Raw genomic sequence first — 13,564 nt, 5'->3', positions numbered from 1 at the left:
CTGCAGGAAAAGTTAGGAAAAGCAGCACCTCCTTCCCCCACTTCACCGAACTCCCACACTTACCGAACTCTCAGCACACTGTGTATATCTGTGTGTAGTGTCCAAAAATCTATCAATCTCAGTCTTGAATATAATCAACAACTGAGGATCCACAGTCCTCTGGGCTAGAGAATTCCAAAGATTCACAACCCTCTGAGTGAAGAAATTCCTCCTCATCTCAGTCTTAAATATCCGACCACTTATCCTGAGACTATGCCTCCTAGTTCTAGACTCTCCATCCAGGGGAAACAGCCTCTCAGCATCTACCCTGTCAAGTCCTCTAACAATTTTATATGTTTCAATGACAGCAACACTCATTCTTCTAAACTCCAGAGAGTGTAGGCCCATTCTACTCAATCTCTCCTCATAGGACAACCCTCTCATCCCAGAAATTAATCTAGTGAACCTTCATTGCACCCCCTTTAAGGCAAGTATATCCTTCCTTAGATAAGGAGACCAAAACTGTACACAGTACTCCAGGGTGTGGTCTCACCAATGCCCTGAACAATTGTAGCAAGATCCTCACTCTTGTACTCCAAACCCCTTGCAATAAAGGCCAACATACTATTTGCCTTCCTAATTGCTTGCTGTACCTGCGTGTTAACTTTCTGTGATTCATGTACAAGGACACCCAAATCTCTCTGAACACCAACATTTCTTAGTCTCTCACCTTTTAAAAAATATTCTGCTTTTTTATTCTTGCTACCAAAGTGAATAACCTCACATTTCCCCACATTATACTCCATCTGCCACCTTCTTGCCCACTCACTATATCCCTTTGCAGACTCTTTGTGTCCTCCTCACAGCTTACTTTCCCACCTAGCTTTGTATCGTCAGCAAACTTGGATACATTACACTCGGTCCCTTCATCTAAGTCATTACTATAGATTGTAAATAGCTGAGGCCCAAGCACTGATCCTTGCGGCACCCCACTAGTTACAGCCTGACAACCTGAGAATAACCCGTTTATCCCTACTCTCTGCTTTCTGTCCGTTAACCAATCCTCAATCCGTGCTAATATATCACCCCCAATCCCATGAAACCAGAGAAAGATGCGAGTTCAGGGTAGCGCAAGGGGGAACCATAGAGGAAGTTCGGCTCGGTGGGCCAGGGGAAGGGAGGGAAGTGACAGAGGCAGCTGAACGGATGGTCTCAATCTTAGTGACAAAGGAGTCCATGAGCTCCTCGCCCTTGTTCAAGATAACGGTGGAGGGGGCGAGGGAGAGGGGGTTTAAGAAGATGGTTGGTAGTGGATAAAATAAGTGAGGTGTTACCTTTGCATTCCAGGATGATCCTAGGAACAGGAGGAGGCCATTCAACCCCTCGAGCCTGTTCTGCCATTCAATCAGATCATAGCTGACTATGACTAACTCAACTCCGTTTACCCATCTTTGTTCCATATCCCTTGATACCCTCACCTAACAGAAGATCGTGGAGTAGGGGGTTTTGGCTGAGAGCTCACTGCCCCCTGCCCTCTACCACCTCCCCACTCCAGGTGTCAGCCGTGGATCAGTGGGTAGCACTCTCACCTCTGAGTCACAAGGTGCTGTCTTTCAGACGAGACGTTAAACCGAGGCCCCATCTGCCCTGTCAGGTGGACGTAAAAGATCCCATGGTTCTATTTGATGACGAGCAGGAGAGTTCTCCCCGGTGTCCGGTCCCTATCTACACTTCAAAAATACTTAATTGGCTGTAAAGCACTTTGGGACGTCCTGAGGTCACGAAAGGCGCGATAGAAATGCAAGTCTTTCTTTTCCCTGGTCTCCCCACTCTACCATCTCCCTGCCCCCATCTGCCATCCCTTTTACCCTCAATCTCACTGACCCTCCCACCCCCAATCTCCTTTCCCCATCTCCCTACCCCCCACCCCTCATCTCCCTGCTGTTGGGGTGTTGTGTAATCTGTTTTCTCCCGACTGATTTCCCAGGAGTCGGAGGACAGCTCCCGTATCTCCATCTCCTTCTTCCGTCTGTTCCGTGTGATGCGTCTGGTCAAACTGCTAAGCAGAGGAGAGGGGGTTCGAACTCTGCTCTGGACATTCATCAAGTCCTTCCAGGTAAGAGAGCCCAGCGTGGAGAGCCAGTCACAGGACCGGGACTCAGTAACAGTAACCGAGAACGAGCAGGCAGCCAATGACCAGCAGTAGCCAGGAATGCAACGGCAACCAATGAAATGGCTCAAAATACTTGGACCCTGAAAATCTGGGGCCCTGTTCCACCAGAGGCCTCTAAGCCTGAGCCCACCGAGCCTGACTGCACCAGGCCTGACCCCTCCGTGTCTGACCCCACCGGGCCTGACCCCTCCGTGTCTGACCTCACCGGGCCTGACCTCACCGGGCCTGACCTCACCGGGCCTGACCTCACCGAGCCTGACTGCTCCAGGCCTGACCTCACTGGGCCTGACCTCACCGAGCCTGACCCCACCGGGCCTGACCTCACCGAGCCTGACTGCTCCAGGCCTGACCTCACCGGGCCTGACCTCACCGAGCCTGACTGCTCCAGGCCTGACCTCACTGGGCCTGACCTCACCGAGCCTGACCCCACCGGGCCTGACCCCACAGTGCCGAACTGCTTCAGGCCTGACCTCACCGGGCCTGACCCCACAGTGACTAACTGCTTCAGGCCTGACCCCACCGGGCCTGACCCCTCCGTGCCTGACCCCACCGTGCCTGACCCCACCGGGCCTGACCCCACAGTGCTTAACTGCTTCAGGCCTGACCCCACCAAGCCTGACCCCACCGAGCCTGACCCCACTGGCATATCTGGGATTGAGATCGGGGGGGGGAGGTGTTAAAAAGGACAGTGGGACAGGGTGTGATCAGGAACAATCGATCAGACAGAATGGAGATAGTGGGTGGGAAGGTGAGGGTCGATCTGTCAGAAAGATGCTTCATATTTCTGAAAATACTGATTCTTGTCCTAGAGCTCTGTGTTTCGGACTAGACTTCCCACTAATCTTGTTCTCTCTGACAGGCTCTACCCTACGTGGCACTTCTTATTGTCATGTTGTTCTTCATTTATGCTGTCATTGGGATGCAGGTAAGACCAGTTATCCATCACCGTCAGACCAGGTGAGTTAGTTGCACATTAACCCTCTAATACTCAACTGCCTTGCACTTTTCTACAAGTGAAACCTTCTGCTTCGCACTTTAAAGGAGTGTAGTAGAAACATGAGCAACGTCCATAAATCTCAACACTCAGTAACCTCTGAAACTGAGCTACCCCTCTCACGCTGTCTCTAAGCCCCTTGTTTCTTCCTGTTAACCAGGTCTTTGGAAAGATTGCCAACGTGGACGGGGCACAAATCAATCGCAACAACAATTTCCAGACCTTTCCACAAGCCGTGCTCCTCCTTTTCAGGTGAGTGATGCCCCGGCTCTGCCCCCGCCGCCCAGGCTCTGCCCCACCCACACTGGATCTACCCCCGCCCGCCCCGGCTCTGCCCCCGCCCGCCCCGGCTCTGCCCCCGCCCCACTACTCTCCTGCCTGGCTCATCTGCCTGGCCCCTGTTAGATCCCCACTGCTCCGCTCGCCCCCCCCTCCCCCAAGGCCGATACGATTGTGCCTTCCTCCCGTGGGTGACTGTGGCCTTTCCTGTCTCTAGGTGTGCCACAGGAGAAGCCTGGCAGGAGATTATGCTGGCCTGCCAGCCTGGCAAGCTCTGTGACCCTGAGTCCGACTATGAGCCTGGCGAAGAGTTCACCTGTGGAACCAACTTTGCAGTCTTCTACTTCATCAGTTTCTACATGTTGTGCGCCTTCCTGGTAAGTGTTGGTCCCCGAGAGGCCGCAGTGTTACTCCCACCCACACACACAGGCTCTGTGAGGTGTCAATGGCCTTGTGATTCTCACAGGCAAAGAGCGGGCCATAAAAAGAATCCAGGGGTTGAATAATGTCGAAGGAAGCAAACGATTGGGACTGGACAACAAGCATAAGAGCAGGGGACAAGAGTCACAAGATTCACGAGGCTCCAGCAAGGTTTCAGTGTGGACTCTCGCCCCTCTGCGCTGGATCAACCTTTATAAAACACTGGTTAGGCCTCAGCTGGAGTATTGTGTCCAATTCTGTGCCCCACACTTTAGGAAGGCTTTAGAGAGGGTGCAGAGGAGATTTACTAGAATGGTGTCAGGGATGAGGGACTTCAGTTATGTGGAGAAACTGGAGAAGCTGGGGCTGTTCTCCTTAGAACAGAGAAGGTTAAGGGGAGATTTAAGAGAGGTGTTCAAAATCATGAACAGTTTTGAGGAAGGAAGGTCGGTAACCAGAAGACACAGATTTAAGGTGATCGGAGAAGAACCAGAGGGAAAATGAAGAGAATTTTTTTTGTGCACCGAGTTGTTTTGATCTGGAATGCACTGCCTGAAAGGGCGGTGGAAGCAGGTTCAATAATAACTTTCAAAAGGGAATTGGATAAATACTTGAAGGGAAAAAATTTACAGGGCTCTGGGGAAAGAGCCGGGGAGTGGGACTAATTAGATAGCTGTAGCAAAGAGTCGGTACAGGCACGATGGGCCAAATGGCCTCCTTCTGTACTGTATGATTCTATGATTCTATAATAATGGGTGTCTTGGGCAGATGGCCAGAGGAGGAAGCTGAATGGGATCGACTGACCACTTTAAAAAAGGAGTTGGATGGATGTCTGTTTTAAAGGGGGAGTGGGGATGGTGGGGATACCAGCAGCAGGTTGGGAGTGAGTGGGGATACCAGCAGCAGGTTAGGAGTGAGTGGGGATACCAGCAGCAGGTTGGGAGTGAGTGGGGATACCAGCAGCAGGTTAGGAGTGAGTGGGGATACCAGCAGCAGGTTAGGAGTGAGTGGGGATACCAGCAGCAGGTTGGGAGTGAGTGGGGATACCAGCAGCAGGTTGGGAGTGAGTGGGGATACCAGCAGCAGGTTGGGAGTGAGTGGGGATACCAGCAGCAGGTTGGGAGTGAGTGGGGATACCAGCAGCAGGTTGGGAGTGAGTGGGGATACCAGCAGCAGGTTGGGAGTGAGTGGGGATACCAGCAGCAGGTTGGGAGTGAGTGGGGATACCAGCAGCAGGTTGGGAGTGAGTGGGGATACCAGCAGCAGGTTGGGAGTGAGTCCTTGCTCCAGCGAGTGGCCCTCAGAAGGACATTAGGCCCGTCAGCCCGCAGTGTTCCTTGTTACACTCCCGGTGAACACCGCTCTCCAGTGTGAGCTCGGCATGAGCTGTGTAGTGCCCCTTAAAGGGAGGGGAGGGGGAGCACCAGCAGGTGGTGGGGGCCAGGGGGTGAGAGATCTGTGATCCATCACCTCTGGAGCAAGTCAAATCAAAGCTTTTTACCCTTTTCACACTGTGGACTTCAAGTTGTTAGATTGATGGCCAAGTATTGAAAATTAGTCAACCCTACCTTACAGTATTATACATTAAATAGGATGGGACATGGTAGAGAGAAGTAGACTGTGAGGTTATAACTATCAGGAGAGACTGAACAGACTGGGGCTCTTTTCTTTAGAAAAGAGAAGCCGGAGAGATGACCTGATAGAGCTCGATAATCCTCCGAGATCTCTGCGCTCCTCCAATTCTGGCCTTTTGTACATCCCCGATTTTAATTGCTCCATCATTGGTGGCCGTGGCTTCAGCAGCCTAGGCCCTGAGCTCTGGAATTCCCTCCCTAAACCTCCCCACCTCTCTACTTCTCTCTCCACCTTTAAGACGCTCCCTAAAACCTACCTCTTTGACCAAACTTTTGGTCACCTGTCCTAACATCTCCTTATAAAAACAGAAAATGCTGGAAATACTCAGTAAGACAGGCAGCATCTGTGGAGAAAGACCTTTTGTCAACCTGAAACGTTAATTCTGTTTCTTTCTCCACTGACTCGCTGAGCTTCTCCAGCATTTTCTGTTTTTATTTCAGATTTCCAGCATCCGCAGTATTTTGCTTTTGATCTAATATCTCCTTAAGTGGCTCGGTGTCAGATTTAGTTTGCTAATCTCTCCTGTGAAGTGTCTTGGGAAGGAGGAGGCCATTCGGCCCATTGTGCCTGTGCTGGCTCTTTGAAAGAGCTATCCAATTAGTCCCACTCCCCTGCTCTTCCCTGCTCTTCCCTGCTCTTCCCACATACCATGTAATTTTTTTCCCTTCAAGTATTTATTCAATTCCCTTAGTTATTATTGAATCTGCTTCCACCACTCGAAAAGTAATTTTTTTTCCCCTCATGTCGCCTCTGGCTCTTTTACCGATCACCTTCAATCTGTGTCCTCCGGTTACCGACCCTTCCGCCACTGGAAACAGTTTCTCCTTATTTACTCTATCAAAACCCTTCATGATTTTGAACACCTCCATCAAATCTCCCCTCAATCTTCTCTGCTCTAAGGAGAACAATCCCAGCTTCTCCAGTCTCTCCACATAACTGAAGTCCCTCATCCTTGTCTTTTAAAAAGCATTTGGACAGTTACATGGGTAAGATGGGTATAGAGGGATATGGGACTAGCTTAGTGGTATAAACTGGGCGACATGGACATGTTGGGCCGAAGGGCCTGTTTCCATGTTGTAAACTTCTATGATTCTATGATTCTGTCCCTGGTACCATTCTGGTAAATCTCTACTGCACCCTCTCCAAGGCCTTCACATCCTTCCTAAAGTGTGGTGCCCAGAATTGAACACAATACTCCAGCTGAGGCCTAACCAGTGTTTTATAAAGGTTTAGCATAACTTCCTTGCTTTTGTACTCTATGTATTTATAAAGCCCAGGATCCCACATGCTTTTTTAACAGCTTTTTTAACAATTAGTCCCGCCACCCTCAAAGATTTCTATATGTAAACCCCTAGGTTTCTCTGTTTCAGCACTCCCTTTAAAATTGTGGTTTAAAATTCTGAAGAGGTTTGATAGGGTGAATGTAGAGACAATGTTGCCGCTTGTGGGGAAGTCCAAAACTGAAGTCCAATAAGGAATTCAGGAGAAGCTTCGTTACCCAGGGAATGGTGAGAATGTGGAACTCGCAACCACAAGGAGTCGTTGAGATGAATAGAATAGATACATTTAAGGGGAAACTAGATAAACACACGAGGGAGAAAGGAATAGAAGGATATCCTGATAGGGTGAGATGGAGAAGGGAGGGAGGAGGCCCGTGTGGAGTATAAACTCCGGCATGGACCAGTTGGGCCGAATGGCCTGTTTCTGTGCTGTGAATTCTACGTAGACTGTATGCAGGAGATGAGGGGTCTAGAATGATGGGCCATAGATACAAGATTTGGAACTGAGAGCAGGAGAAACGGAGAGTTGTGAGTCTGTGGGATTCACTTCCAGGGTTAGTGGTTGAGGCTGAAAATGTGTCAACATTCAGGATTAGATTGGAGAGGTGGACGAAGGATAAAGGGGGTTGAAGGGTGGGTGAATGTGATTGGAAGTGTTTGCTCGTGTGGAGGGTAAACGCCAAGGACTGGTTGGGCTTTTAAAAAAAATTGGCCCAAATCTTGCTGGAAAAATAACATGTTAACAATGCAGGCCGTTATTAACGTACAAGTCAGCCAGCAAATTCGGGGGATGAAGAGATACGCCATGAGTTGGGAATCTCCAGAAATTGCTGGTCGATTTACGCTGCTCCTCTGTTTGCTTCACACAAATGGCCTCTCGTCCTCAACCTCCCCGTTATTTTTAAAAGCTGGCTGGATTTGCACATTAATTTCTCATTAACCTCACCACAGAAAGTTAAGTCTGGTAAATGCCCTTTTAACAACGTGATAATTATTAATGAAGAGCCAGTCAAACTCTCTGGGCCAGAAATTGAACAATTTTGACTGTGGAGTCTCATTCCTTCAGGTGCTAAATCGTTCTTGGAGACTTTAAAAATGTTAAATTTAAAATTTTTAAATGTTGTTCTTAATTTTCCATTCGGTCTTTTTTCTCTCTCTTAATCCAATCTTTCTTTCCCTCTCTTTATTTCTCTTTCTCTAATTCACCCTCCTTCTCCATCGTTCCTCTATTTCTTTCTCAATCCTTTAATTTCATTGTTTATGGAGGTAGACTGTTGGACCTGCCGTTCACTAAGGTCCCAGATGTCCTGTTTTCCTCGCTTCGCCATTACTGACTCACACCTCCAGCAAGTCACGCTGCAAACTCATTTTCAGCTGAAGGGTGCAGAAAAAATGGAACCATCAGGGCGTGCTTGCGAGATGCCCCACTCCAGCGAAATCAGGAGCGTGATGTCTCGGGATGTGGGTGTCACTGGCAAGGCCGGCATTTATTTTCAATAGTTGCCCTGAGGTGTTGGTGGGACTTCTTGTTAAACTGCTGCGGTCCGTGTGGAATCTGTCCATACCTATGGCGGGGGTCTTGTGGGATTTGTTGAACTATACGGAATATGGAGCTCAGTTAGAGAGTACTTGGCACTGTACAGTCAGCACTGGGCCCCTGTGCTGGGACCAAAGGGCCCCGATATTAGAATGGAGGTGGGATGGCAGCGGGGAGGTGAACCAATAAAATCTGTCCACTCCCCACGCAATCACGGGTAAATTGGAGCCACTGAGTTTGCCGTTGGAAAGCTGCGCAGCGGGCGGACTGCGCACCCGCATCACAGGCTGTCAGCTGGAGGAGCTTGATTTAAAGGGGCAGTCCTCCAATGGCTTTTGCTGGAGCAAAGACCCAGAAACCACAATGGAGCAGCCCAGGGGCAAGATTTAGTGATGCCTCACTCCTGGTCCTACTGGATGGGGTGAGGAGGAGGAGGGATGTCTTCTACCCAGCGGACGGGAGGAAGTGGCCTGCCTCTGCCACCAAGAAGGCCTGGCTCGAGGTGGCTGAGGAGGTCACCAGCAGCAGCAACGTCTCCCGCACCTGGATCCAGTGCAGGAAGGGTTTCAATGACCGAACCAGGTCAGCAAAAGTGAGTACACTTACTCATTCTCCTACACTCCGTCTTCCACATCACCGCCCCCACCCCACAACTCCTTCTGCACTGCCCACACTACTCCATCACATCACCCCTCACACCCACTCAAAGCTCATCCTCAACTTACCTGCACTTCCTCAGCACTTCCTCACCTCCCCAGTACTCATCCCACCACTACAACTCAACCCAATCCTCATACAATGTCATGGCTCTGTCTCATACTCACCCTCTGATGCATCTCTTTCACGGTCAGCCTCACCCAAACCATTGCATTCATCGGTTGGCCACGTCACCATCACTCACTCACGCGTCTGTACTTTCTCCCCTAATAGGAGAAGAGAGTCCAGAATACACTGGAGAGGGCGAGGACCGGAGGAGGGCCACAACAAATCGCCATCCTCACAGACGTGGAGCAGGAGACGCTGGAGCTGAGCCGAACCCTCGAGTGCCTGTCCGTCTGGGACGCTAAGATTGGCACCCGACAAACGTCTGGTGACAGAACTTTAACATTCAGCAGACACAATATGAATTGATGTTAACATGCCTTGCCATCTTCAGCACCTCAGTATGCTCATCGCAAAATGACACATCTGTGATGGTGCTTAATATTGCCTTCTGTTCTCTTACAGGACCTTCAGCGATCGCTGTGACAGCAGAGCGCGATTCCTCAGAGGACCTGCCGGCCTCTGAGGGGGCACCGTCACATCTGAGCGAGCCATTCGCCAGCGCAGGTACTCACACCTCGGTGGGTCCCAGTCCGCAGTTAGTTGGGGTCGCACCTGGTGAGTCACCACACACGTGAGCACGAGCAGACACTGGTGGTAGGGGCAGCTGTGGAGAGTCTGCGAAGGTGGGAGCACTCCTCTCCAGGCTCTGCTCGGCTGGACACAGATGCTGAACCCTGGGGGCCATCCTTTAAAAGGAGAATGATCAAAGGGCAGCAGCACATTTGCGAGGTGCTGGAACAGGTGCCACGCGCAGTCTCCACAATCGCGCAGAGGATGGAGGAGTCCAACTCCTGCATGAGTGGAATGGTGGCACAGGTACAGGAGGGAACCTCTGAGATACTGTCACAGGGAATTGAGGGAATCTCTGAGATAGTGTCGCGGGTAAGTGCGGGAATGTCTGCGATGGAGGGAAGGATGGCCAACATGGAGCTTCAAGCACGGCTCACAAATGAGTCCACTGAGGCCCTGACAACGGCCCTTCAGACTCAGGGTGAACAACATTCTGCCACCTTAAACAGGCAGGCAGATACACGGGCACTGGCCTTACAAGGCTTCACACATGTCCTCTAAACTGTCGTCCAGCAGAGTGGTAGGAGTGGTGTGGGCCTGGCCCCGGGGAGGGATGATGGCGAAAGGGGACATGGAAGTGTCCAATCAGTACCCGCAATGCTGCCTCCTCTCCAGGTGGCCGAGTCTGACCTGCACAGGTGCAGGTGGAGGAGTCTTTGGAGGGGCCCTCACGGGCACCAAAACCCAGAGGATGTCGGCCCAAAACATCTAATCGGTCAGGGCATGAACAAGAGTAACCTGCCACTACCTCTGCTGCAGTCACAGGGGAAGCACCTCGTAGGAGTAGTCGGAAGCGAAAGGTGAAGGTTTTGTGAGCACGAAGGGGATGCACAAGGGTGTTTGATGGTTGGTCATGTTTTTTATTTATATTTATTTTTTGTTAATGGCACATTAAATATTATTATTGTCACCACTACTGCCACGTCTTGCCCATTCTTGACTGGCTTCTGTAATAAGGCCTTTCATGAGGTTCACCATAAACGGCGACACTTGATGCCACCCATTGGGTCACTCTAGAGTGGGTGTATGTGTAGTTGAAGGAGTGTTTTGTGCGGGGTGGGGGCACTGGTGTGGGCGCTGCTCTGTCCAGGTGGTGAGGACTGGACTCTTCACACTGTCTGACGTTAGGAGAACTGTTCACATATCAGTGACTCCCTGGCCTCACGAGCAGCCAGGTGAGCCGCTGTTCTGCCCGTGGGTTGCTCCTGTTCCTGCTCCTCCTCCTCCTCCTCCTCCTCCTCAATGTGGATGCCAGATGTGGATGGGGCCTCCTCCAGCGGCACCCCTCTCTGTTTTACCATATTGTGCAGGGCACAACACATGACTATAATGCGACCCACTCTGTCTGGTGCATATTGAAACGCTCCCCCAGAACGATCAAGGCACCTGAAGTGCATCTTGAGCAGCCCTATAACATGCTCAATTGTAGACCTGGTGACGATGTGGCTGTCGTTATATCGACGCTGTTGCTCAGTGATGGGGTTCCTCAGAGGTGTCATGAGCCATGTGTGCAGGGGGTATCCCTTGTCTCCGAAGAGCCAGCCCTTGCGGGTGTTCGGTGCGTACAAGAGGGGCGGGATGTTGGACTCCCAGAGGATGAAGGAATTGTGGCAGCTGCCAGGGAATCTGGGGCACACGTGAAGGAATCTCTTGTGATCACAAACGAGCTGAGTGTTGATGGAGTGATAGTCCTTCCTGTTGATGAACAGTCCTGGCTCGTGTGGAGGTGCTCGTATTGCTATGTGGGTGCAATCGATTACACCCTGCACCCGTGGGAAGCCAGACACAGCGTGGAATCCCACTGCCCTCTCCGTCTGGCTGAGGTCGTCCATGGGGAAGTTGACGTAGTGCGAGGCCCTGCGAAACAAGCCGTCGGTGACCTGCCTTATGCACTTGTGTGCAGGCGACTGAGAGACCCCGGCGATGTCCCCGGTGACACCCTGGAATGATGCGGAGGCGAAGAAGTTGAGGGCAGTGGTTACTTTGACAGCGACAGGTAGGGAAATGCTGCTCGGCCCAGCCGGGAGCAGCTCGGCATGAAGGAAGCTGCAGATGTCTGCGACCACCTGGTGACTGACTCTGAGCCTCCGTATGCACTGCTCCTCAGAGAGGTCCAGGAAGCTGAGCCTCGGTCTGTAGAACCTGTGGCGAGGGTAGTGCCTCCTGCGACTTCGCTCTCTCTGTTGTTGCCCTCCGTGCTGTTGTGCAGGTGCCTGTGGTGCAGCAACGTGTTGTGGAGCTCCACGTGGCGGAGGTGGACACCGTGCCTGGTGAGGCTGATGATGTTGGTCGTCCTCGGATGTAGTGGTGAATGCAGCCATGGTGACCCCCCAACCTGACGGTGTGAGTTTGAGGGGTTCCGAAGAGTTGATAAATATGTTTGCACAGAAGAATTGTGAGCGGAAAGTAAGAATTTTGAGTGAAAACACAAAGATCTCGCAGCCAAAAGTTTGTGTGAAAGAACTGCAAGAACTCACCTTTTCTCCCCATCTGTCAAACAGGGATTTAAATGTCCTGCTGGCTGAAACACGTCTGGCAGAACATGGAGTGTTTCCCACAGCACAGAAAACACGCTGAGGATGTTTGAAAATTGGACCCCTGCGTCAATGTGGACAAAATTAATTACTTTAAGTATCTAAATGAGTCTCTTAACTATCATCCCGCCGGCTTTAATTGCCGGTGGGAGTCCCGCATTCGGGAGGTGCGTGCACCCAGACATGTCACTGGGGAACCCGGATGTCTGCGGGTTGGAGCCAGGCTCCGAACCCCCTCGGGATTTCCCCAATTTTCGGAGCCCCACCACCCCCAACGCACCCACTCCTTCACTGTAAAATCAACCCCATTGTGTCTGGATTGTATATTAACAACTGTCGTCCTGTTTACAGATCATTAACCTGTTTGTGGCTGTAATTATGGACAACTTTGATTACCTGACACGTGATTGGTCAATTCTGGGCCCTCACCACCTTGATGAATTTAAGAGGATCTGGGCCGAGTATGATCCTGAGGCCAAGTAAGTGTATAACTGAGAGACACATTATACACACACACACACACACACACACACACACACACATATATATATGGACACATTATACACACACTATACACACATATATATAGACACATTATACACACTATACACACATATATAGACACATTATACGCACACTATACACATATATATATAGACACATTATACACACACTATACACATATATATATAAACACATTATACACACACTATACACATATATATAGACACATTATACGCACACTATACACATATATATATATAGACACATTATACACACACTATACACATATATATATAGACACATTATACACACACTATACACATATATATATAGACACATTATACACACACTATACACATATATATATAGACACATTATACGCACACTATACACATATATATAGACACATTATACGCACACTATACACATATATATAGACACATTATACACACACTATACACACATATATAGACACATTATACGCACACTATACACATATATAGACACATTATACACCCACATATATAGACACATTATACACACACGTATATAGACACATTATACACACACTATACACATATATAGACACATTATACACACACGTATATAGACACATTATACACACACTATACACAGACGCACACATATATATAGACACATTATATACATAAAAAGACATATACACACACACATATAGACACATTATACACACACACATATATAGACACATTATACACACACTATACACGCACATATATATAGACACATTATACACACACTATACACACATATATATAGACACATTATACACACACTATACACACATATATATAG

The 13,564-nt window shown here is 49.7% G+C and overlaps 1 protein-coding gene across 1 annotated transcript in view; it reads left to right on the top strand.

The window, feature by feature from the left end:
• The window catches only part of LOC137344337 (voltage-dependent L-type calcium channel subunit alpha-1S-like), a 97,792-nt gene that overhangs the window by 50,212 nt on the left and 34,016 nt on the right, over positions 1–13,564 (top strand). Inside the window, exons 3-7 of the mRNA XM_068007200.1 lie at positions 1,967–2,095; positions 3,012–3,077; positions 3,307–3,398; positions 3,643–3,802; positions 12,578–12,705. Coding sequence (XP_067863301.1) covers positions 1,967–2,095; positions 3,012–3,077; positions 3,307–3,398; positions 3,643–3,802; positions 12,578–12,705 — 575 coding nt within the window. The remainder of the gene's footprint in view (positions 1–1,966; positions 2,096–3,011; positions 3,078–3,306; positions 3,399–3,642; positions 3,803–12,577; positions 12,706–13,564) is intronic.

Source organism: Heptranchias perlo, chromosome 27, assembly GCF_035084215.1.
Source record: "Heptranchias perlo isolate sHepPer1 chromosome 27, sHepPer1.hap1, whole genome shotgun sequence".
Taxonomy (NCBI): Eukaryota; Metazoa; Chordata; class Chondrichthyes; order Hexanchiformes; family Hexanchidae; genus Heptranchias; species Heptranchias perlo.
The sequence above is the reverse complement of the archived record's forward strand: the minus strand, read 5'-3'. Positions and strand labels throughout refer to the sequence as shown.